The 26,641-nt window shown below is 39.3% G+C and overlaps 1 protein-coding gene across 4 annotated transcripts in view; it reads left to right on the plus strand.

The window, feature by feature from the left end:
- FSTL5 (follistatin like 5) overlaps positions 1-26,641 on the plus strand; it is a 309,857-nt gene that overhangs the window by 161,738 nt on the left and 121,478 nt on the right. For all 4 annotated transcript variants that reach the window (XM_065837514.2, XM_071807741.1, XM_065837513.2 and 1 more), the window contains 2 exons: positions 10,542-10,738; positions 22,653-22,773. In XM_065837514.2, coding sequence (XP_065693586.1) covers positions 10,542-10,738; positions 22,653-22,773 — 318 coding nt within the window. The remainder of the gene's footprint in view (positions 1-10,541; positions 10,739-22,652; positions 22,774-26,641) is intronic.

Genomic DNA, 26,641 nt, shown 5'->3' on the forward strand with positions numbered 1-26,641 from the left:
TGAAGCTACTGTTGATAAAGCTGTCTTTTATATCATCCAGACTAATGTATTTGGATAAGTGGGAAACAGAATAACATCTGTTTTAAACCATAAATAGCGGCCAACAGAGGTTTTTCTGGAAGGTGTTAGCAGTATTTTCATCATGCAGACTAGCTTTCAAACAGGTTAGTGAAGCACTAAAAGAATCAGCCTGGGCACTAGCAAACATAAAAAAGACGCACTAGAAGCCCATGGACTATCATGGCTGGGATTGAAATTCAGTCAAGTTAATGTGTAGAGTGAGCAGATACACATTGAGAGCAAATAACAGCTGTTATCTTGCAGAGATGGTACAAACAACCCTATGAAGATGATAGGCTTTAACACCGTTGTTGACTGTTAAAGAATCATCTGGTGAAGACTGGTTGTAGAGACAGGAAATTTCTTTGTGAACTGTTTTGGCCTTATTTGCAGCTAGTTTTCAAGAGACTGCCATTAATGTTTCAGGTATCTGTAAAAAGATGTTTTTTAGGTAATTAAATAAACTTGTCTTTCCTTAATTCTGTTTTCGTTAATAGTGAGCAGACAATATTTTCTGTTAGTAATGGATGCAACATAGTGATAATTTTGAGCTACATTTCAGGCTGGAAATATTTCCAAAGGTTATCACAGGAAAAATGAAAAGGTATCACAGTGTAGAACACATATAACATATTTTAGCAAAGTGTTCTCAGAAAATTATGTTATTTTGTTGTTGAGGTAATATAAACCATATGTACACTAATGCAATGGAATTATTATAAAATATTCTGTTGTGGTAGCTTTGTGTGACTAAAAATTTAATAGCCTTCTGTTCTTAACTTAGGAACTTTGCCTGAAGAAGTAGTTAAACTTGTGGCAATAGCAATCTCTCAGATAACTTTGACAGCACTTATGTTTTATATTCAAAAGAATGGTACAAATGGTTTTTCCCTTCTAGAAAAATGAAAACATAGTTTATAAACATGTAATATATGTGTGCTCTTATATGAGAATTACGCTAGTTTCAGAAGTTTTTGCAATGCAATGAGAAGTGTACAAAAAGGAGAAGTGTAGAAAACAAGTTGTCTGTATTCTATCTCTAAATAGGTATTGCAAGACAGTACATTAGTTCACCATTCCTTAAAGTCTAGATCTAAAGTAAATGTCTAAAGTTCATTAAAATATCTTTATTGGACTGTGATTGAACTTCCAGTAAAATCTTTTTTCCATAAACTGTTTTGAATTAAAAGTAGGAAAAGCAGCTAATTATTACAGTGCTTTTCGTGATCATGTGCTACATAAATTTTATTTTTTGTTCTCTGAATTTATGCTGCTTTATATAATCTCTCATGTGGAAACAAATAATCTTTAATATTCTAGTGAACATTAACATTACTGTCTTCACAGAGGTGAGAACCTATATTCAATTTTTGATCGGTCATTAAAGCAAGAGGCATTATCCTGTGCCTCAAGGAAAAAATATTGTTCATTTTCATTTTGTCTCTAAACTCAGATCTGTAGTGACTCATCAAAGATACTGTAATAAACCCAAAATTTAACAGATAAATTAAGCAGTTTATTTCTTAGCAGTATGTTGTGTATCTCTAAAGTAGAAATATTCCTTTGCAGTTTTAGAATTGCAGATATAGAATTGTTTGATCAAAAACATTTTAGAGGGGATAAAATCTGAACATGGTAACTAAGTCTGAGCGCTATAGTATCTAAGAAATAGCTGGGATTTGTCTTCCAACCCCACCCCAACGGAGTGTAGGTAACACAGTGTTAGACTGAAATTGCACCAGAGTAAAACCAAACTGCCTCTCTCTGAGGATACCACTGCCAGAAAAGTTATCTAGGGGACACAAATATGATGCTTGCTTTCCTGGCCCAGACTTTTGGAGTTTACCCAAATAAACTGGAGTATGTTAAAGTTAAGTGCTCTCTTCCCTCCCCACCACCTGGAGCTTGCATCCATTTGGATGGAAAGGTTTGCTCACAGCAGCCTCAGAACAGCCAAGGAATAAACATATTTCCCTACTGAGTATATCTGCATTAGCCCTCTGAAAAGCAGTCATGTAGAATTCAACTCTTACTGATTGAATGTCCTGAATTTCCATGCCTCTGGCAGGTAAGGACAAATATCCAGATACCATGTGTAGCTCAGGTTGTCAGTTAAATACAGCTTGGTTTTGTTTATTTCTGTTTCTTCAGTTAAAATTTTCAGATAGCTACATAACACAGTGACTTTCAGACCAAAAAAAAAAAAAAAAAGCTAGAGTGGTTTTGATTCTTCGAAACATTTTATCTACTTCCAGGATTTAACTTCTACTGCAGGAGTCCCTCTTTGTTAGATCTGAGTCTCACTAGGAAAGTAAGAAGCATTTAGGTTTGCTACACCAAGTGGTGTAGCAAACCACAAGTCTATGGGGCCAGATGGGGTACACCCAAGGGTTCTGAATGAGCTGGCAGAGGTGATCACTGAACCACTTTCCATTATCTACCAGCAATCTTTGCTAACTGGGGAGGTCCCAGTTGACTGGAAGTTGGCTAATGTGACACCCATGTACAAGTAGGGCTGAAAGGACGATATGGGGAACTACAAACCTGTCAGTCTAACCTTGGTGCTGGGCAAAGTCATGGAGCAGATAATCTTGAGTAGCACCACATGGCACTTACAAAAGGTCAAGAGATATTCTCCTTCCCCTCTACTCCGCCCTGGTGAGATCACATCTGGAACATTGTGTCCAGTTCTGGGCCCCTCAGTTCAAGAAGGACAGGGAACTGCTGGAGAGAGTCCAGCGCAGGGCAACAAAGATGATTAAGGGAGTGGAGCATCTCCCTTGTGAGGAAAGGCTGAGGGAGCTGGGTCTCTTTAGCTTGGAGAAGAGGAGACTGAGGGGACTGAGGAGAAGAGGAGACTCATTAATGTTCGTAAATTTATAAAGGGTGAGTGTCACGAGGGTGGAGCCAGTCTCCATTCTCGGTGACAACCAATGGTAGGACAAGGGGTAATGGGTTCAAGCTGGAACACAAGAAGTTCCACTTAAATTTGAGAAGAAACTTCTTCTCAGTGACGGTAACAGAGCGCTGGAACAGGCTGCCTGGGAGGGTTGTGGAGTCTCCTACTCTGGAGACATTCAAAACCCACCTGGACGCCTTCCTGTGTAGCCTCATCTAGGTGTTCCTGCTCCGGCGGGGGGATTGGACTGGATGATCTTTTGAGGTCCCTTCCAATCCCTAACATTCTGTGATTCTGTGTGACGCACAAGCCCGCAGAGAGGGAGCGAGGCTGTCCTCGTAGTCCCGAAGCTGGTTCATCACTTCAGTCACGTTTTGTTGAACGCAGCTGCCCAGGGCATTGATGCCCATGAGACAGCATATGCCGGTGGTGCCCGTTGTACAAACCTGCATCCCGTGGGTTGTGTGCAAAGGATTCTATCTGCATCTGTCCCACCCGGACCGTTTGGCTCACATTAGATTATCTCCCGCACAGCTCATCCTCTCAGGATCTGGATATCTGTCTCCATAGTATTCCATTCACCTGGATGACATACAACAGCTTCCTGGAAGAGAAACCTTGCCTTTCCTGGCGGTCAGGAGTCACCGGCAGAGGCTGGAGAAGTCTTTCTCTCTTGCAGTTGCCCTATCGAGGGCGGCATCCCGTGGCCAGGAGAGCCAGGGACAGGCCCAGCAAGTGGCGCCTGCGAGGATCTCCTCTCAGGGCGGACGGCTGGCATCAGGGACAGGGACAAGCCGTGCTTGCTCCCAAGGAAGGGGCTCTGTCGTGGTAGAGGTCGGCTCGGGGCCATGCTCCTGCTGCTGCCTTGCTGCAAGGGGTGCAGGGGCCAAGGCCCCGACTCGTTGGTGTGCTCCTGGTCTGTGACGATCTTGGGGCCTGCAGGAGTGTGGGCCTGGCTCTGTGGGGCCGGGGAAGCTGAGAGCAGGGAGCGTTTTGAGGAGAGGCTGCTGTCTTGCAGGGCTGAAGTAGCTCTGGAACCCAGCTGACCTGCAAGGCTGCCCTTCCCTGGCTGTAGAGCCGCAGGCGCTGGGGAGGGTTCAAGGTCCACGTCCCTCCCTGGCCCCACTTCCCAGGCCACATCTCTCTGTCTGGAGACCTTCTTCATCCTTCTTTCCTGGTTCCGCAGCCATATCCCCCTTTCTGCCCCAGTTACATGGCCACTGTGGCCCTCCCTCTTACCCACATGTCACAGCCGAATCCCTGTGTCGAACCATTTCCCACACCCATATCCCTCCCTCTCCCCAGATTCCTGGCGTTAGCCATCCCTCCCTCTCCCTCTCGTTCCCACGAGCCATTGCCCTCCCTCCCCCCAAGTCCACAGGCACTCGGCCGCCTCTCCCCCAGTTCACAGGGCCACATCCATCCCTCTCCTCCAGTTCCAACATCCACATTGCTCCCTCTCTACGGGTCCTCGAGCCATAACCCACCCTCTCCCCCACTTCCCACAGCCTCATCTGTCCCACTGCCCAGTTCTGCAGCACCGAGTAAACAACAGGGCAGAAAGCAGGTCCGGTCCCTCTCAGTGGCCCAGTGCTTTTATTCCAGAGGGGCCCCCGGAGGCCCGGCCGCCCCGCTCAGACGCGGAGCCAGGGGAGACGCTGCGCATGGTCCCCTGACCCTGGCTCGTCCTCCTGGACCCTGCGCAGCCACGACAGGTCTTCGTCGCTCTCGAGCAGGTGGAGGAGCTGGCCGTTTCCATCTCCGTCCCTCTGGCCGGGTAGGCTCTGGGCACGCCGCCGGGGACCGGGGCGGCGGCGCTCTCCCCTCTCGGCAGAGCGTGCGCGGCGCCTGGAACGGCTGCGGCTCCTGGAACGGCTGCGGCTCCGCTGCTGCTGCTGCTGCCGCCGCCGCCTCTGCCACCACGGCCCCCGCCTTGCGTAGGGATGCAAGCGGGCGCGGCGACCGTCATCCTCCAGCTGCAGGCGGCGGATGGCCGCGATGGGGCCCCGGCAGAGCGGGCAAGTGGCATCCTCGGCACTGGCAGCCCAGCGCTGGATGCAGGCATGGCAGAAGGCATGCCAGCACGGGTCCACTCCAGCGGGGGCTTCCAGGGGAGCCAAGCAGATGGGGCACGTGTCCCCCCGCCGGCACCTCCTGGCAGCTGGTGGCACCGCTGGCTCGTCCCTGGACACCTCCATTGCTGCTGCTGGGCCTTGGTGTCCTGCCTGTCAGTTGCTGGGACTTGGTTTGCTCTCAGCTTCTGGTGGGCCTTGCTGTCCTCAGCTGTTGCTGGGACTCAATGTCCTCTTGGCCGCCGCTGGGACTTGATGTCCTCTCGGAGCTGGAGGCACCTGGTGTCCCTGCTGCTGGCAGGTCTTGATGGCTGCCGCTGGCGCAACGCCAAGGCTCAGGTTCAGCTGCCGGGACTCGGTGGCCACTCGGCTGCTGGCAGGTCACAACGTCTGGTTCCGCTGGCAGGACTCGATGGCTCAGGTGCTGCCCACAGGACTCGACGTCTCGTGTGCCGCTGGCAGCACGTGACGCTGGCGTTTATAGCCGCCCGCCGCTAGTGACGTCACGGGCTGACTGTGACTCTGGTGACATCACAGGGCTCTCGGGGGCGCAGCCGGGGACGCACCCAGCAGCTCCCCAGCCTCACACATGCCCTGTGATGCAAAGCCCAGCTGCCAAGGGGGCTCCGGGGCTGGCCTCACCCGTGCTGGTCATGGTTTAAGCCAAACCAGCAAGAGAACCCGGGATAGCCGCTCACTGCGTCCCCCACCCACTCCCCAGACAGGGCAGAGAATTGAAAGGGAAGGGAGAAACTTGGAATGAGATAAACGCAGTGCAATAAAATCACAAAATACTAATGCACTCCTAGTTTTTATATATATCTCTCTCTATATATATAATAGAAATGGAATATGCAATAAAAGATACTCAATGCGATTCCTCATCAACTCCATCTGCACTGAGCAGCAGTCCTTTTAGTAGGAGTGGAGACATAGTTGCAATTTTGTTGATCACATCCATTGGGATCTGACGACGTCCTTCTTGCCATTTTATTAGTGAAAAGTGCTTCTCTCGTGCAGGTGCCTTGGCCTTGCTTCTTTTTGATGGCAAGACCGGCATTCCAAAGAATCTGAATGACTCTCGCACCTTTCTAGAAAACTTATTTTGCTCTTGCGGCCCATGCAATGATGTCATCTAGATCTTGCAAGTGTTCCGGAGCTTTTCCCTGTTCCAGTTTGGTTTGGATCAGTCCACGGCACATGGTAGGGCTGTGTTTCCAGCCCTGGGGCAAGCGATTCCACGTGTACTGGATGCTCCCCCAGGTGAAAGCAAAGTGCGGGCTGCACTCTGCTGCTAAAGGAAGAGAGAAAGACACAGTAGCAATGTGGGTTGTGGCTCACCGCTGAGCTGCCTTTGACTCCAGCTCAAGTTGCAGCTCTAGAGTGTCTGGCACAGCAGCGCTCAAGGGTGCTGTAACTTACTTCAGGCCACGATAGTCTACCCTTAGTCCCCACTCTTCACTAGACTTAACGCACTGGCCTAATGGGGCTGTTAAAAGGTCAGTGAATCTTGCTGATCACGCCCCGAATCTCCAGTTGACGAATCAGCTTCCGGACAGGAATCAAGAGAGTCTCGACTGGTGCGATATTGCCGGTGACGCACCATCGTGGTAGCAATTGGCACCTGCTGCTCGTCAACTCTCAGCAATCCTACAGATTGCTGAGAGACCAGGCACAGTCGACAGTTGTTTAATGTTCTCGGTGTCCACAGCCGCTCTGGCAAATGCCCAGCCATACCCTTTTGGGGCCTTAAAACACCCTCTCCTGGGGCAGTCTGTGCCGAGGATGCACGGAGCACGTGGAGCAGTCGCAGTGGGACGCTTTTGCCCGTCTTTCCCGGTGAGGCTTCTTTCAGCCTCTACTGCAGCCAGCTTCTGGGATCCCGCAGTCACTGCAGAAATGTTGATGGATTTTGTTCCATTGTGGTTTGATGCGATTACCGTGCACTGAGCACCAGTGTCTACCAAAGCTCTCTGCTCCTGGGGGTCTGTTGTACGAGGCCACCGGATTTGCACAGTCCAGTAACCTCTGTTGTCCCTTTCCGGTGGCGGGCTGGAGGCAGGGCCCCTCTGATTTGTATTGCGCACATTCTGTGGCTAGGAATCAGAAGTTCCTTCAAGAGGAACAGAATCTCCTCTAGCCCCCCTGGAAACTGGAGCACCCATTTTCCTAGGAGGTTTTCCTTTAAATTCATGTACTCGTTCCTGAGGTGCTGAGGTGGGTTTTCCATCCCAGCTCCTCAGGTCTTCTCCACGATCACCGAGGAGAAGCCACAGTGCGCCTCTCTTTGTGGACTTCTTCTGTCCTCTCTCTTCAGATCGGAAACGCCTCCTCCTAGTAGCGGAAACATTGGTTGGTCAGGTGGGGAATGGAAGCTGTCCTCTCCGAGTGCTTTGATTTCATGGAACAGCTTTTGGAACCGGTTGTCAGATTTTTCACACAGTTTGTCCTCAGCTGACACTCAGTTCACCCCCAGAATACTGTGTCCAGTTCCGGGCCCCTCCGTTCAAGAAGGACAGGGACCTGCTGGAGAGAGTCCAGCGCAGGGCAACAAAGATGATTAAGGGAGTGGAGCATCTCCCTTATGAGGAAAGGCTGAGGGAACTGGGTCTCTTTAGTTTGGAGGAGGAGACTGAAGGATGACCTCATTAATGTTTATAAATATGTAAAGGGTGAGTGTCACGAGGAAGGAGCCAGGCTCCATTCTCGGTGACAACCAATGGTAGGACAAAAGGAAATGGGTTCAAACTGGAACACAAGAGGTTTCACTTAAATTTGAGAAGAAACTTCTTCTCAGTGAGGGTAACAGAGCACTGGAACAGGCTGCCCAGGGAGGTTGTGGAGTCTCCTTCTCTGGAGACATTCAAAACCTGCCTGGACACATTCCTGTGCAGTCTCATCTAGGTGTTCCTGCTCCGGCAGGGGGATTGGACTAGATGATCTTTTGAGGTCTCTTCCAATCTCTAATATTCTGAGATTCTGTGATTCTGTGGTTCTGTGATATGATCAGGCCCAGTCAACATGGGTTTTTGAAAGGTAGGTCCTGTTTGACCAACCTGATCTCCTTCTATGACAAGGTGACCCAACTAGTAGATGAGGGAAAGGCTGTGGATTTTGTGTACTTAAACTTCAGTAAGACCTTTGACACCGTATCCCACAGCATTCTCTGGGAGAAGCCGGCATCTCATGGCCTGTATGGCTGCACTTTGCAATAGAAAAAAAACTGGCTGGATGGCCGGGCCCAAAGAGTTGTGGTGAACAGAGCCAAATCCAGTTGGCAGCCAGTCATGAATGGTGTTCCCCAGGGCTCAGTATTGGGGCCAGTTCTGTTTAATCTCTACCAACGATATGGATGAGGGGGATTGAGTAAACCCTTAGTAAGTTTGCAGATGACACCAAATGGAGTGGAAGTGTTGGAGGGTAAGATGGCCGTACAGCAGGATGTGGACTGGCTGAATTATTGAGCTGAGGCCAGTTGTATGAGGTTTAACAAGACCAAGTGCCACCTCCCGCACTTGGGTCACAACAACCCCAGACAGCACCACAGGCTTCGGGTAGAGTGGCTAGGAAGCTGCCTGGCAGAGAGGGATCTGTGGGTGTTGATGGATAGATGGCTGAATATGAACTGGCAGTGTGCCCAGGTGACCAAAAAGGCCAACAGCATCCTGGCTTGTATCAGGAATAGGGTGTCCAGCAGGACTAGAGAAGTGATCGTGCCACCGTATTCAGTGCTGGTGGGGGCCCTCATTGAATTCTGTGTTCAGTTTGGGGCCCCTCGTCATAAGGAGGACGTTGAAGTACTAGAGAGTGCAGGGGAGGGTGATGAAGCAGGTGAGGGGCCTGGAGCACAAGTCTTATGACGAGCAGTTGAGGGAGCTTGGGCTGTTTAGCCTGGAGAAAAGGAGACAGGGGGAGACATTATTGCTGTGTACAACTACCTAAAAGGAGGTTGTGCTATGGAGAGTGTTGGTCTCTTCTCCCAAGTAGCAAGTGATAAGACAAGAGGAAAGGGCCTCAAATTGCACCAAGGGAGGTTTAGATTGGATATTACGAAAAAATTCTTCACATAAAGAGTTGTCAGGCATTGGAACAGGCTGCCCAGGGAAGTGGTGGAGTCACCATCCCTGGAGGTGTTTAAAAGGTGTTTATACGAGGTTCTTAGGGGCATGGTTTAGTGCTAGAGTTAGGTTAGGTTATGGTTGGACTTGATGATCCTGAGGGTCATTTCCAACTGAAATGATTCTATGATTCTAACTTTCTCTGTCTTATGAAGTGGTCATTGAGGTGTACTTAGCAGTGCAGCCACCGGAATAATGCATATACCATTAAATACATCTCATACATGTAAATTAGACGTTTCTTAAATGGGATCCACTTGCAAAACAAAACAGCTGCCTAAGAGGTTTCTGTGACATAAATAATTGTTCCTTATTAATACTTGTATCTTAATCATAGCATGTGAAAGGAAGAATGGAAAATCTTGTCCAGGCTGTGCTTTTGCTGAGAGATGTTGGACCAGATGACCCTTGAAGTTATTCCAACCTGTTGTTCTAGGATTCTATTCTATGAACATAGTTTTCTTTGCTAATCAGTATATTGTTCTAGCCTTGAATTCACTACTTGAAGTTAACTGTAAATATATGTTTGCAACAAATACGTTTTTTTTTTCTGGTCCAAATTTACATCTTACAAAAATCTTTTTAAATACTCAGGTTATCTTCATAAAAGCAAAAACTTCTAAACTCTTTCTCTCTTCAATTTACATATATAGCAACTGATATAAGAAGACCAAATATAAACTTTATTGTACTTGGGTTTAGAATAAGTAGTGCCTGTAATCACTGTGTGGGACCTTTGCTGTAGCAATTTTCAATTTATAGAAAACCTGATAATGAAAAGAATAAACTTGAATCTTGTCAGGGATATACTTTCTCTTCCTCTGGCAGTCCCACCTACTCTTGTTCAAATAAGCTTGATATGTCTAGTAAATGAAAATGTAGAGCTGGCTCATGTGTAATTTCTACTTTCTGAAGTCAAGTATTGAATTATGAAATATATTTTTTATAATGTACCATTTTCTGTCGTATGTGCAGGTTTTGTTGCATATGATACATTTCATTATTCCCTTTATCAAAGATTATACAAAATGTTTTTATTAAAGTTAATATTTTAAAAAAATCTTCAGGTGCACCTTTCCAGAGTGATCTAAATGATAAAAGTACGGGCTAGGAAACTTTCTTTAGTTTCCATACACAAAAATATTTTGTCTACAGAAGGTATCTATAAATTGTTGACCTTAATCTGAAGACCAAACATGTTATGGAGGAAATGGTGTGGGCCAAATGAGTTTAGAACAATTTCTTTACCTTATAAAGCAGCCCTGTTTGTATTGCTACAAGTTGTTAATACTTTCTGGTTTTCCTTTTTTTTTTTTTTTTTTTTAATTTACTTTTAAACTCTTAATAAGAAATCAAATTCAAAATATTTTGTGTTGCACATTTTCTTTTCAGGGGATAAATGCAAACCTACTGAATACACCAAATTGAAAAATATGCTACTGGATCTACAAAATCGGAGATACATTGCACAATCAGAAGATAAAACCGTTGATGAGAAAATGGCTTTAAAGAAACTTCTTGTAGATCAAATGTTTAATTATTTCGATTCAGACAACAATGGAGTTGTGGACACTAATGAATTATCTCAGGTAAGATTTAGATTTTGTTTTCATTAGCACAGTAGTTCTTCAGTATGTCAGGACTTACATGGAATATTAGGTCTTAGGATGCTTTCAATTTAGAAAATATATGCAAGTCTCTAAGGTGGAAAACTTCATTCAGGAATTCTGGAAAAGAGGAATTATTCAGCAGTTCTTCAGTGATTATTCAGACACTTGAATGCAATGCTTTGGGATATTCATTAAGGGGTTAGAACACTATAGGTTGCTTTGACTATGAGTTGTTTGGTTAGATATCACTGTTTATTGTTATCCTATGTTGTAAGCTGTGTGTTACTGTTAAAACATTTTTACAAGTGAATATGTAATACCTAAGGTGTTAGGCTAGAGTTATCATTTCCATACAGTTAACTTCTAAAGGCTTGATGGCATTTTCCAGGACCAGAGACTGCATGCAAATGTAGATATCATTTTAAATAGTAATAAATTACCTGTTAAAAAAAAAAAAATCTGTACTTTGTAAGATTGGGTTTTGCTGCTGTATTTTAGACTCTTTCAGGACTTCAACTTTCAAGGGAATTTGGTGTCTGTATATATTTGAAAAATAATAATTTTATATTGATATACTATATGAATACATAACATACATAGGAGTCACAGATACAGATGTGCAAATTATAATGAATGCTTATAGATATGTATCACTAACACTTGAAACAACATGCTAGTGATTAGCATATTGGTTGACAGCCTAAAGAAGTGGAATTTTAAATCCTTCTTTATTTTACCATTTGAAAATAGTGTGACTTTGTTGTTATAGCCCACACGTAACTACTGGAAAACAGCTCAACACTTTCACCACTACAAATCCATTATCTAATTACAGTGTATCATACTCTTTTCATTAGAGGATCAGGACTAAAGTAGTAGTGCTGAAAGTCAGTATCAAGAATGGTGGTGGTGGTGTTGTAGTTGTTTTGTTGAAGTTTTTTTGGTCTTTATTTACATTCTTTCATGATGATGTTTTCAACCTTCCTGTACATATTTTTCCCACATACCTTTTTCTATGAAAACAAAATTATGATAGCAACTGTAAAGTAATGCTTTTTCACAAGTATGGAAACAGGTCAAAGAGCCTTAAACCCCAAACTTGGTGCTTTGTTTTTTTGCTAAAATACATTGCAGAAACATCAGATTATTAAATTTAAAGAATAATATGGAATAAGTTTGGTGTTAGAGGTGTCATTTGTGATTGTATGTTTTGACAAGGGACACAATGAACCAGAGAAGCTGTACCTGTTTCTGGTGAAGCTTTCTTGATAACAGAAGCTTCAGCCAAGAGCCTTTGTCTCTCATATGACAAAAGGAAACACTGAATCACCTTTGTGAAACATAAAATGGTGTGTAGCTTTGCGGTTAAGAACACAGCTCCTGTATGATCTCAGTACTTATAAATCTTTGCTTTCCTCTGTTGGAGGAAGATTTTAGCCTGCATATTTACTGAAAACAAAGCAAGTATGTTACCCAGTTCTCTTTGGAGACTTAAAATAAGAAAACAAATTAAAAGAACTCAGAATAATATCTTCAAATCAAATGCACTGGGTTTCCAGGCACTATCTATGATCATTGAAACTTGACACTTCTTTTTTTTTTTTTTCATCCTCCTGTGATTTAGCCTAATGATTTTTTTTTGTTCTCGTTGAACATGAAAGCTTATAAATCAAGATAGTTTTGCAAGGTGGGATTTTGACTCTTGCTTTTTTCTGTCCTTAGTGTGTATGACAGCTGTCAGTATTTCTAAAAATTGGAATTGCTATAGTAGGAGAAAAGAAACAAAAAGAGCTTGTCTTGAATACACTATCTACAAGGGATTGATTGATAATGTGAGAAAGCTCCCTGCCACTGAGAGTGTGCATTAATTTTCTTGAGAATGTGATTACTGGGGGAGAAGGGGTGGTGGTGGTGGAGGAGTGTTAGAAAAGTCTTTGAACTTCCCCAGAGCTGAACGAGTGGTGTTATTATACTTATGAAAATGCTCTCAGGATTAGGAGAATTTTTCTCAGCTGTGCTCACAAAACAGCCAAAATTTTGAAATCTGCAGAATTGTCATACATAATAGTGCCTGTCTGCATTTTACATGTAATAATATTAAGGGAATAAGAAAAATAACGTACTTTTTTTTTTGTGGAAAACAACAAGGAGTCCTGAAGTTAATTTATGTTCTCATGAATATTGAACTTCAGTATTTAGGATGTCTTAAAGTTTACATTTCCTCAGTCTTGCTGTGCAATGAGTGCAATCAGGTTCTTGGACTCCATTTTGTTATCTCACAGGTGTCCATATAGTCATGCTACCTGATGTAAAATTAAAAGGAATCAGTTGGAGAGTGGAAATGGTGACAGCGTAACTCCTATTTTTGTTGATGTATTTTGGATCAGAAATTATAAAGTTCTTGCATTTGCATCTTGATACTAGAGAAATGAAAAATCCTCTGCAGAAAAAGCAAAGATAGATCTTCTTTATTAAAAAAGCTGTTTCAAATAGTGAGAAAATTAAAACAAAAAAAAAAATTCAGGCATTAGAACAATAAATTAAAAATTGGCAGGCCATTTTTTATTTTATTTTATTTTATTTTATTAGAACAATTCTGGCATATGCATATAATTTTTTCATGGCTTCGTAGTTTAATACAGAGTTACAGTTAGAAAGCAATTATAACTCCATTACATAGTGTAAATGTCAGACAAGGTAGTCGGAAATGAAGGTGGAAAATCAGTGGGATTATGTATCTCCATGCAGGCTAAGTAAACATTTTTTTTCCCATATGAATTCTTCTCTGCCTTAACTGTTTTCAATGCTGAGCCAAACTCATTTAGTGTTCTAGTTTCCAAGTCCTAGATTGGCAAGTCAGATGGGGTTTGATCTTTGAAAGGACTTACTGATGAACTTAAGATTTTAGACCACTCTGATTTGAGATATAGGTACTAATTAGAAAGAGTATCTACCCTTCCAAAAGGGTGGGCTATGAAATAGGCAGAATTTTCATCATCTTCTCTGGTCTAACATAAATGCAACATATCTGCAAGGTTTTTGGTTAAGTGGGGTGGTTCCTTGAAGAGGTGGTTTTGTTTCGGTTTTAAAGCACTTTGAAAGAATTTAAATGAATCCCGGATAGAGGAAGATAATTGATTCTTCTGAATCTTCAGTTGTTAACAGACAAACTTTTCTATCTGTTGCTTTTTGTATTATGCGAAACTGAACTGGAATTTAATGCCAAGTTATAAACAGAATGTCAGTATTTCTACCACTGTAGACTGCTCGATTATTCTATGTTGTTCTTGCTGTATAGGAGAGAAAAACCTCTGAAGTGTTATGGGGAGACATGGGAATAAAATGTATTTTTCCAGTGATGTATGCAGTTATTCCTGTAAAGTGGAATTGACATTTTATAAGCAGTAAGCATTTTCTGGTTACTATCAGTGAAGGATGTATATGCTCTAAGAATAATTCATCTTGATCAACAGTGGAATTCAAGTTCCTTCTGTGTGTGAAAGTGAAATAATCTATGCTTAATTAGACTTAGAGCTACTTTCCTTCTATTTATTTCTTATGCTAACAAGAAAGCAATATTTTACAGAAAAGGGAGGTGTGACATAGTCTGAAAGCAAGTTGAATTAACAACAACAACAACAATAATAATAATAATAATATTTTTTTCCTCTTCATTTCTCACTCTTTAATTATCTATTTTCTGGAGTCAAAGAATTTAGGATCCTTATTTATGAACTAATGTCTGTAGTTTCCAATACCTGGATATATTTCTGTTATTTGCCACCAGGTTAACATATGACAAATGAAAATATATTACTTTTTGTAAGATCACAACCTTACTTCTGTGTTTTATTTTGATGTTTTCTCAGTGTCATTTAATTCCAGTTAGTGAGACCAAACAAAAACAATTAAGAAACAGCGAAATGAACCACTCTCAGGAAACTATGCTAAGTTCAGCATTGTTTTGAGGAATGATAAGCGCAAGTTATGAGAACTACTATAATTAAATAAGCCATTTCCACATATCAGTTTAATACGCTTCAATTACAGGTGACATCAGAAATACAGACTTCTAATAAAGTGCAATGAACCTCCGAATAGTGTTACACATCCATGTGTGGATACATATCCCACAAGGTTGGAGTGTACGTATATATGGTATTTTTACATAATGCATCAACTCAAAAGATCTAATGTAAAATGGACTAAAAAAGAAACAAATTTTAAGTAGGAAATGAAGTCCTATTGTCTTTATGGCTATGTGCAGGTATGTGTACTTATCTGTAAATCTCAGGAATGTGCCAAACCTTAGATGAATACACCCTCTGTAGATGGGTAGGGCTGTATCTGTAAGTGGCTTGATTATATTATCTTAAAAAATGTAATCTGAAGAAATTATGCATTTAATTGGTCTATTTAATACCGCATGAGGTACTGCTAAATGCATAGGTAAGATAACATTTAATTAGTTTCCTCTCAGTGTTTATTTTTTATGTTCTTTTTCTAAGATTTGTTTAAGTCACTGTCAGTTTTATTTGCTTACAAAGTCTTCCTTGTTTGGGAATTGAGAACAGATGTGTGTCCTTTTTTGTGTGACAATTTGGCATGAATTACAGCTCCATCTTTTCCTTTGAAGACCGAGATTCCCAGGCTGTTTTCCCTATGTTGTGTCACTGAAATCTGACAGAAAAAAAAAACAAACCAAAAACTTCTGGTTTATTTCTGTATTAATGGTAATACTGTTGCACTATTACTAGCTGATACTTTGTGGCACTTGTTTGCACAGCTAGAACTGATGTAAATTGCATATTTTCTGACAGCATTGGTTTCTCAAACTCTGATCAAAATAATTTGTGGATCCCTTGCTTTTAAATTTGTACCTTTATTCCTTTTGATTTTGCTTCTTATTACTTGTGTTACTGTGATATTTGGAGGACTTGGAACTGACAGAAAGACTAATAAGCATACATCTTCTTTTTGAATTTTTAATCATCTTTGGTCCTTCTTACATGTGGCATAGGCATAAGCGTATTTTGCCTGTATAATAATACTGCTGTTTATTTTCTGCCTATTAATTAGGAATACCTATCTTCATATTTAAGTTGTATTATCTATTTTTACTATTACTAATCTAAGAAAAACTGAAAAACAGAACAGGCACTGTATTCCATTCTAGATTTTAAAAAATAAGGCTCCTACGTGGAACTTTAATATTGAGGGAAATGAAAAGAGAACTTTTTATTAGTAGTGAGATGTAGCTTATGAACACTCTGATCATAGTACTAAACCGTAACACCTTGATCTGTGTTTACTGCCTTTGCTTTTATCAAGTAGAAGCACTCCCCGTTAATTTCTTGTGTAATAGATAATTCAATTACTCTGCTGGATTAGAATTCAGTTATTTAACTGCTGGAGTGGCATGTAAGGAAAAAAATAGCTTTAAAAATGAGATTTACTCTAACCTGTCTCTAGATATGAGATTCATACCCTTTTATGTATATTTACGGTGTGAATATTTCATACACCTGGATAGACAGCTTAAAGTCTTTTCTTCAGTGGAAATGGAGTATTTAGGGTCTGCAGAGGTGTGTAAGCATTGCAAAATCTAACTGCCAGATGATCTTGCAGCTATGAATTTCTCGGTTTCTGGCTAGGAACCAAACCCATGCCTAAAATCTGAGAAGAAATATTTTTAAACAAGAGGACCTTAGACAACAGATTGTGTGGGCACAGTCTAGTGATTGGCTAACATTAAAAATAGAAGAAATCGTTTCTGAAGCTGGGATTACCCAGGATATCCCTTTTTTCAGCCAATGACCTTGAGGTTAGGCCAAGTAGTTATACTTCTTCAGTTACTTCTCACCATCTCAATGATTCTTAAATTCTGTCCTATGAAACAATGTTCTTTGAAACACAGCAACAAACTATGAAGGTATCTGGTCCCAACTTTATTTCCTGGATAAGTCCGAGAGCTGATGCTATCTGAAAATGGACACAAAGCGTAATGGTGCAGGATTTTGTCTGTTCTCATGTCAACATTGTTTTCTGTTAGTTAACTCCAAAGACACAGGCTCGGGGTGCTAGTAGTTCCAGATGCAGAATTTTACCCATGCCATGTATGTGGTCCTAATACCGATTCTGATGTTACACTGTGGGCTAGACATCTACAACTTCAGCATTATACTTGCAAGCATCTAAGATATTTATATCTTCTGAGTCAGATTAGGTCTTCCCCCTGCTAAGTGTGGAAGTGGAAAGGCAGGGAAGCATGATTCTCATTAGAGCAGCTTGCAGAGAGAAACCTTGTATCTGAGCAGCATAACTCAATTAGCACGGGACAGTATTGAGATAATACCTTTGAGTCCACGCCTTTATCTGCCACTCTGTATGGGTTTACCAGTTCGGGTCTCAGTTTGCTCAAGGATCTCTGTGTCATGACCTGTTCTGTGATGCAGAATTCCCATATCTTTACTCACTCTACCTCAAATTCCCAAAGGTAACTCTATGCTACAGACACCAAATAAAGGATAGTGTTGCTGCCCTACAGAACATGTTAGTAAACTGTAAGAAGAATACTGATTTAACTGGGTTAAGGGAAGTTAAAGCAAGGAAAAATTTACTAACCTTTATTATTAATTTGATTTCATTAACGATTAGTTCTTTTAATTTCCGCAAAGTTATACTACTGTGGACGATGGCAGAACAAGGTAATTGAACCCTCTTGTGCAGTTAGAATTAATTTGGAGTGCAGTTCCAACAGTGCTTAGGGTTTGATGTACTTTATATCAAGCACTGACTGATACTATTGTGTTGAGATACTTGCTTTTAGGAAACATGAACACACATTAACCGAAGCCCACCATATTTACTGTAAAGGAAGTTTTTGTTTATAGTTGTAGTATTTTCTTTGGGGAAGTACATAGAGAACATCATTCATAGTCAAGCAAAAAAAACACCGACTGACAAAATTTTTGGTAAGGTGGACTAATAAATGAAATAGTGTGTCATTTGTGATCTAGTTTCATAACATCTGCAGACTTTTCATTGTGGCTGTCAGAAATAAAATTGAAATGAATGAAACAATATAGTGTGACATGCAGTTTGTCGTTTTTAATCAGATTACTTTTCCCAGTCTCCTAAATCTTGGAGTAGCACTGACTAATTCCTGATAGGTTTTGAACTTATCTAAGAGTGTGCTGCTCCATGGGAAATAAATAATTGTGTTCTATATTTTTTTAAAAATACAGTACTATCCAGATAATACAAATCTCTTCTCCATGTTTCAAAGAACATTCAGTTCTTAGGGATGAGGTTCATAGTTCAGAAAATCCATATTTAATTTGAAAATTTAGACATTTCTAAATTTTCAATATTTATGGGGTTTCACAATGAGCCATAAACAGGGCATCAGTTTTGCTGGGTGTCTTACCTTTTACCTTTTTTTATGATATGGAATTTCACTGTCTTTATGAAAATGTAAGGTAGAATTTCAGAGCATAAATATTTAAGAACACTCTCTGGAATGAATTTTCAACTCAGAAGTCTGAAATTAAATAATTCCATGTATGACTAGTATGGCACAACCATAAAAATGTGCAGATCATCTTAATCAGAATTTAACCTTTATAGTAAGAGTTTTCTTTCTAGCACGTGACTCACTAAAAATTTTGATGGTTTCTGTCCTGACTCCCTAAATAATTGCTGTCTGTTTAGTTAAACCAAGGAGTTGATGGGCTGGGTTTAAAGACTTGGCTCAAGGATCAGTTTCATTCAATTTACCTCTTCTATTCTCCAGGGACAGAGATTAATAGAATTTAAAACTTAAGGCACATGGTTAGGTCATCTATGATACACCTTAATCTAATCTAATTTCTGTATCAGAAACATGGAATCTTGTTGTATTTGTTTTACACGTTTAATTTCAAACCAAACAACCACACATAATGTCTTGCTTTTGGCTGAAGGAGAAATGGCATGCAAGGAAGTATGCAACTTTGATTTGAAAACATCAAAAAGAGCTTAAGAATCCCAGGATTAAATGTTGATTGTTCCTCTAGCTTGTCTCCTTTGGTTTCAGAGGTATTACTCATTTTTTCCTGTCCTATTAACTTTTGTTTGTCAGATTGACGCATCCATATTGATTTCCACCCTTTCTACACCCCCAAGTACTGATTAAATATGATATGGTCAATTCTTTGTGTCCCTTTAAAAGCAAAGCAAAAAACCCAAAACCAAAACCCATAAAGATTGATTTTTCTCAGCTCTCTTAATGTAAAGTGTCTTGAGCAGACTTCTGATTATTTTTATGGATCCTTTCTAACCTGAAACATTCCCTTCTCATTTCTCGACGTTAAATTTTAATATGTGCAAGTAAAAGCTAAATGTTACGTTTCTGTAGCAGTCCCACCATTGCCTTTCTACCTCTGGTTACCTTTTTACATTTAAAAAAAAAAAAAAATACTACTTGGTTAGGCTACGGAATGATTCTGGAATTTAGGAGGCTTCCTTATTCACAGCAAATCCTGCCTCTTCTTCAGATAAAATGCTTTCCAGGTCCCATTCAACCTCATTTAGGTATGGTCTAGGTTTTTTTTTTCAGATGAATGACCTTACATTTGGCTCCATGAAAATACAAATCCTTCTTCTGAAAACACCTAACCATATGCACCCTTTCATTCCATATGCTGCCCTGTCCTTCTTCTTGTGATTATTCACCTCAACATTTTATACCATCTGCTAATTTTATTTTTATATTTATTTTAAAATTATTGAAAAGGATTGGGATGAGACCTCAGACTTTCAAAATCTCACAGGATTGTTTCAGCCACTAATGGTTCCTTATTGACATATATTTTTTCAGGTTTTGCAGTTACTGACATTATTATTCATACAGTGTATGCCTTATTGATACTGTGTAGTATTATGTTTCTCTCCTGATTATGTTTGGTATGAAATAAAAATTATTTAGAAGAAACTATTATATTTAGCAAGCTACCTTTGTAGATTAAATCCCTTGCATAAGGAAAAGAAAATGCAAAATGGAGTTGTCTGATAGACTGTATTTTCTAGAAGATGGTGTTAAAATATCGTGTCATGACAGCATTTAGAAACACAAAAAGTATTCACAGTCTTTATTTCTAAATTCCACTGTTTATTTCTCGAACCACTTTGAATATTTGCATTGTGGTGTTTATACATCCTACTGTGTGGAATTTCACTGACATGTGAAGATATGTTTAAAAGTAATGTCAAGAAAAAGGTCTCCTGTGAGTTTTAAGTACTCTTGTGAACAGGCAGTTTGATCCTGATGATATTAAAACACTTGGTGCTAATATAAGTTGCTAAAGGACTTCTCTGTTGGCTAATGGCTTGTCAAGTCGTCAGCTTTACTTTGCCCGAAGTCTCATATATGTTGTAATTTCATATCTCGATCAGTCTGATTTAACTTCAGGCTGCTACAGAAACAGGTAATTTTTCAAAATCCAGATCCTCACACCCTAATACCTGTTCTGAGTTGTACCTCTTGTGCTAGAATATTAATCCTCAAAGATTTTCTCTTCAAGAGACAAAAAAAAATGAACCTACCAAACAAAATCTCCAGAAAGATTAATTTTGCTTTTGATCACAAAGTTGGTAACATCCACAGGTGACACGCAGAGTCAGGAGATGGTCGGAGCCAGCATAAGAGAATTTCTATTGGATAAAATTGGAGCATCTTTTTTAACAGCCAATCACAGATAATTAAGATTAATCATGATATGAAATCACTTCTGTACCTTCTGATATCTGTCCTCATGGACATTTTTGGAGGGTTTATTTATTTATCAAAACTGAATGAGTTTTCCAAAGAACCCCAAAGTATATAGCTAGCATGAAGATGTCTGTATATAACCAAGCATTGAATCTTATATCTGCAATCAAAATATGAGTTTCCTAAAGATGAAAATTAAATAATTACGAGGAAAGAAAATCGTACCTGTCCATAGCATCATTCTTGGAAATGTCTCAATAAGTCTAGATAATAATTTAAAATAATTTTTATTTTTATTTTAAATAAAAGTGGCCAAATATAAATGAAAAGCATAATAACACAGATTTCAGTGCAAAGGACTGAAGCTGAGAACACTACTATGCAATGAAAAATATGGTGCTATAGTAGCAGGCGTTGGTGGGCTTTAACAAAGGTGTTATTGCATCACCTTAGGTGTAAAGTTTAACCCTTGTTTGTACAATTGGAGCTAGTGGGAACAAATGTTTTAAACTACTTCAGACATCGTTTTATGAAAAACAACCAAAGAACAATGCTTCTCACCCCAAATATTCTTTTTCATGAACCAGCTGTGATTTTTTTTTAAGGACATCAGAGATTTTTTTCTGGATTGAGAAGTTTCAACGCACACTTTTATATCTTTACCACTACTTGTATAACTGCAATGGACTTAGGTTTATTATTTTTTCCCAGGATATGTTTTTGCCCTTTCTGTACCAGCTGTAAAATCTACACGATTTATTTTTTTCTTAATTCAGTTTAATGTGAACTTAATAAACTGGTTTTAAATTATAAGGAGTAGCTATTAATAGTACTAATATTCAGGTAATGTAGTATGTATGTTTAATTAATAATAGCTAAAGCTGGTTTTGTGGTGATTTTTCTTTGCAAATGGTTTTCATACTTTCTAATGTACTAAGAAGGTTATTATTTTTTATAATGCTTTTATAGTAATATATAGACGATTACTTCTGGCAGGATAAAATGTTTGTGTCCTTTCTCTCTGCTCTAATACTCCTTTTATTCTCTTTTATTTGTTTAGAAATTTTCATATTTACATTAATGATGCATTTCTTTCTATTCTATCTGATTCTGTAGTAGAACAACTGAAACACAAATGCCTTTATATACCCTGTTTTTCAGAAGTTATTTTATGATAATACAAATGTAATGGTTTTGCAGGGATTTTGAGAGACAGGTAGAGGATAGGAAGGGTATTTTACAAAGGAATTAACTATAGTTATATTTACTTTTTCTGTGTCTGGTACAAAAGTTTAAACTCTGCAACATGACAACTAGGAGTTGCTTTACATTTGGTTCTTTCAGTTATGTGATAGTGCTTTTAATACATGTGCAATGTAATACGAGAATTCTGAATTATTTGTGGTAATAAATATCTTAAAAACTCCTTGGGTGGAATTGAGGTAGGTGTCTACAACATACAGACTTTAAATCAGAATAGTACGCAAATTAAAGAACATTTCTCAAGGAAAAGTTCCTTGGAGTTAAAATGTAAGGGCTATTAATTATGATCTATTTACAAAGTGTATGTGCCCCCACTGAGAAACAGGAATCTTTTGAGGTCAGCTAATTTTATAAAAGGTCTTTTGGAAGATAATGGGCTTGTTAAAATCCTGTAGGAAGTTGATACAATTAGTAGGGTAATAGAAGTTTATTTTAGTTATTTTTTGAAATATCTGAATTTGTTTTTTTGTAGTTAGGAATTAGACTGAGAGGAGAAATATATTATGACATGTACTTGGGAAATTACAGTTTCAAATCTTTTTGAATGTTTCTTAATGACCATTCTTATACATGTAAAGTAAAATCAACTGTACATTCACAGGGTCTTTATAGTGCTTCTGTCTGGCCCCATTATATATATTTTCCATATATTCTAAAAACTTTTGTGTAATCTCAGTGTCTCTGTACTAAAGGTATTAACTTTTAAAACTGCAATGAATAATTAGAACATAACTGGAAATCCCTGACTTTACACAGTTGCAGTTCATTGCCCCACAGCAACCTTAAAATGATCTATTAAATGATTATTAGAAACAATTAATTATACCAGAGAACTCTAAGAGCGTTAATGTAATTTCATGGTTATAATTTTCTTGTCAGGTAATAAAACGGGATGAGCTTGGCAAGGATCTGTCTGACTGCTCTCTGTTCGATTTGCTGAAATACGATGATTATAATAGTGACAAGCACCTAGCTCTGGAAGAATTCTATAGAGCTTTTCGTAAGTACAAAGATTAGCTTATTCTTGCAGTTTTATTTTCTCTCTCTTGCTTTGTTTTTCTAAAAGAGTATTTTTTAATTTTATTTTTAATTCTTGATACATCCTGATGTTGTACTTAAACAATGAGTACAATTTAACAGTCATGATATAGTAGGGAATGTCGTAGCCGAAATCAATGAGAGATCCATTAGTGTCCAGATTTCTGAGGGATTTTAGCACTGGAGAATTCATAGATAAATCTTTCTCAATGCCAATATGCACTAATAAGTCCATGTTGCACACAAGTGGGAAGTACTGTGGTCAGGACATAATTGACAGAACTGAAAAAGCTAGAATACCTGCCCACACCCTGTATTTGTGAGTGCATATAAAACCATTTCTGACAAACCTTGCCACAGTTGTACCGCTTCTATTAGTTGCTTTATGTCTTCACAGGACTTGGGGAGAGATATAGATTTATGGAGTAATTTTGCCAGGTCTTTGTTCTCTGAATGCCAAAGGTGACTGGGGATGTGTGCACTACATAACGAACATCTTGACCAAAACACTGGGGTGTGGGTCAACATGGTAGTGAGTAGCAGAAAGAAGAAAGATGTTGAGAGCTTTTATATGGTATGTTACACACAATATAAGATATCTCCATATATTTTGTTATATCTACATCAAAACTGATGCTTTTCACTCTTGTCTACCTCAAATCTAAGACTGAAGCTTGAAATCTGATTTCAGTTTCAATAGCTGTTACTTCATATTCAGCAACCTGGCAGCATAGCATGTCAAGTTTGTGCTCAGCTCTTCCTATAATTATAGTTGGATTATGCATTGACTAGTCCATTAATGTATCTTCATTTTAAGTCATTACAACCTGCTGCTTTAGTCTTCCTGTACTTCATCTTTGGCCAAATGACAGCTCTCAGCCACTTTAGTTTACGCCAAATGAAAAAAAGATCCCAAACTACTTATAGAGTTTAAAAGGTAATGAATTGATATTAGGAAAAAAGTGGCTGCATGGGAAGCAATAAGAGTAAACATTAAATTAATAATCAAGAAAGACTTCCTGATAGCTTCCTAGTTTTGCCTATTGAATTTGTCATACTACTTAGTTGAACTGATGGCTTAATGGTCCTAAAAAAATCTGTGTCCTGCTTCCTGACGTTATCTGACTGCCTTTTCTGCAGTGTCCTGACACTCTCAGTCTCTCCTCCAAGTCACTAAATCGGCAGAAAAGTATTAACCCTCCACACCCCACCCACAATCCTGCTTATTTTTGGCCAGCTGGGTGACTTGTATTGAATAAGTGAAGGGTCAGACCATAACTCATGCAGAAGAAAATAACAGTACAGCAAATAAATAAGGGGGATAGAGGGAGAGATTGGGAGATGTTAGGACTTTGTGGCAGTGAGAGAAATTGATTCATCTGTACCAGCAAATCACTATAAACACCTTAATTTCTTTATTAGAAGTTGTGATACAAGTCTGACTTACCAAAACATGGAGGATTACATAGCAGCTGTAGAAATGTAGCCATGCATTATCTAAGATATGGATAGCACTGCAATGCTAGGACTAGGTGATACAGGTAGGAGAGGGGTGATATGGGTCACAGCACCACGGTTTTTATATGTGGCAATTCCTCAAGGATAATTTTGAAGCCAGTTTGTACCTAAAGCTACTGTAGCCTACTGTACATAACAAAATATACTTTTAAGACATATTCAAACTTGGTGAAGATTAAACAGTTCTCATTTTCTGAATGTTATTGTTCATCAGCATCCTCTACTCAACACAGGATCATGTACCAGAGAAGAACCTTTGAGAAAAAAAAAAAAAAAAAAAGAAGAGAAGGCTGGGAAAAGTCTGAGAAAAGGCATCATTAGGGATATTTCTGTCATCAGACGGAGCCTAGAAAGGGGATAATAATAATTAAGCATAAAACTAGCATGCGTATTTCTAGCTGTGACTTCAAATGGTCTTTAAAAACACCTGGATAATATTTGAACACAGTTGGATGGGATTAAAAACCATCTTCACCATGCTGTTGAACAACCTACTCCCTTAAAGTGGTTTCTTTTTAACAGGCTAGGCAATTACATTTTGTTTAAACATGAATGCATATTTGTGGGATTAATTATCAGTACTGTTTCATTAGCATTTGCTGGTAGGAATTTTTTCATTGGCATACTTAATTAGAAATTTGACTGTCATCTAAAGATTGTAAATTCAGAATTAAACATGATTGTAGATTGTACTACTTTATGAAGAGTTCCCCACAGAAAACAGCAAGTCTATTTTTTCTTCGGTAGTAGAAAAGAAAGCACCTTAGGGGCAAAGATTAATCATTGCCTATTTTAAAGGTATTAACATGAACGTAAATATACATATATACATTTGCTTGCATTCTGTGAATTACTTTTGACAGTCTCACTTTATTTTACAAAATGAGTTTAAAATAAACAAGACAACCAAATATGAATAACTATGCAGTGCAATAAAAATCCCTTTCACCCTTCAGAAGGTCAGATGCTGAGGCAGTAACAAAGAAAGAAAATGCTTAAGAGGTTGTGCTCTTTTCCTTGGAGGTTTGTGTCAAGTCCAGCTTCAGAAAATGTTACAAGCAGATGCGGATGCTGACTGGCTTCTGTAGTGTTTTACATACTGTCAAGGCTGATGTGGCTTTCTGGGTATCGGGTGTTTTCACTCACACTCTGAGTGGTTTTTTTGGTGCTATAGCGTCTGTCTATTGGATATCTGTCTGCTAGATGCCATAACAGTTTAACCGGATCACTAATGTGTGCAGAGATTCCATTCTATTAACATAAGAGGATAAACGAGAAAGTTGAGATTAAACTAGGTTTTGGGAGCTTGCGGTGAAGGAATCGGCTAGTTCAGTCCTCCACTGCTTTGGCCACATCATGTAAAATTCTGTCCCAAAAGTGATCCAGCTCTGTCTTAGTGTTTTGTTTTTCTTTTTTTGTTGTTTTGTTTTCTTTCTTCAGACAGCCCCCAAACTAAAGGATTTTCTATCAGTGAATGTGGGTTGGTTTGTTTGTTTTTGACAGGGAAAAATATATTCAACTTCCTCTGAAGGGGTGGAAAACCCAAGATGATGGAGTTAACAAATGCTAGGAAGGGGGAATACAGATTCTTTAAAGCTTTATCTTCTATAAACTAAAACTCAACTCATATGCTTCCTTTACTTTTCACGGATTTTCTTTATTTATGGAATGTCTACTATGATATCAAGATAATTCTGTGTTTTCTGTAAATACTTTCTCTTGTGACTCGTTTTCTAGTGCTGTTTTCTAAAATAAATAATCTTATGTGCTTTCCTCCTTTAAAGTACCGTCTAAAATGAAATTTCATAGCAGGTACTTCAGGTGGCCTTCACGGTGGCTGTAAAACCTCAAGGCATACCACAAGCAAGTAAATACTAATAAATTATTCTATTGGATCACTCAGCAGATGCAGATGTGTATGGTGGCACTTCCCTTTGTGATTGCAGTAGAAAGAATGACGCTAATCTAGACAGTTATGAATAGAACCGATAGAATACAATTAATACAAATAAGAAATTTATTGTAAATAATAGCAATAAATGCTCTATGTGAAAATTGACATTCCACATAAAATGAAGACAAAAAAAATATCTTTCAGAAGCATTTTCTGTTATTAATGTAGAACTATATCTGATTTTATGCTCAGAAAAGAGACTATGGAAGGCTGTCACACTGAGGACTTGAGTATAAAATTTACCACTAGATGTCAGAAAGAATTAGCTAGCCAATCAAAATGTGACCTAATTTTATAGTCCCTTTTTCTATTTGTGATGCTTTACAATTTCACTGGAACTTCTTTTGCTTTTGGGTAC

The sequence above is a fragment of the Patagioenas fasciata genome, chromosome 4, assembly GCF_037038585.1.
Source record: "Patagioenas fasciata isolate bPatFas1 chromosome 4, bPatFas1.hap1, whole genome shotgun sequence".
In the NCBI taxonomy this organism is placed as follows: Eukaryota; Metazoa; Chordata; class Aves; order Columbiformes; family Columbidae; genus Patagioenas; species Patagioenas fasciata.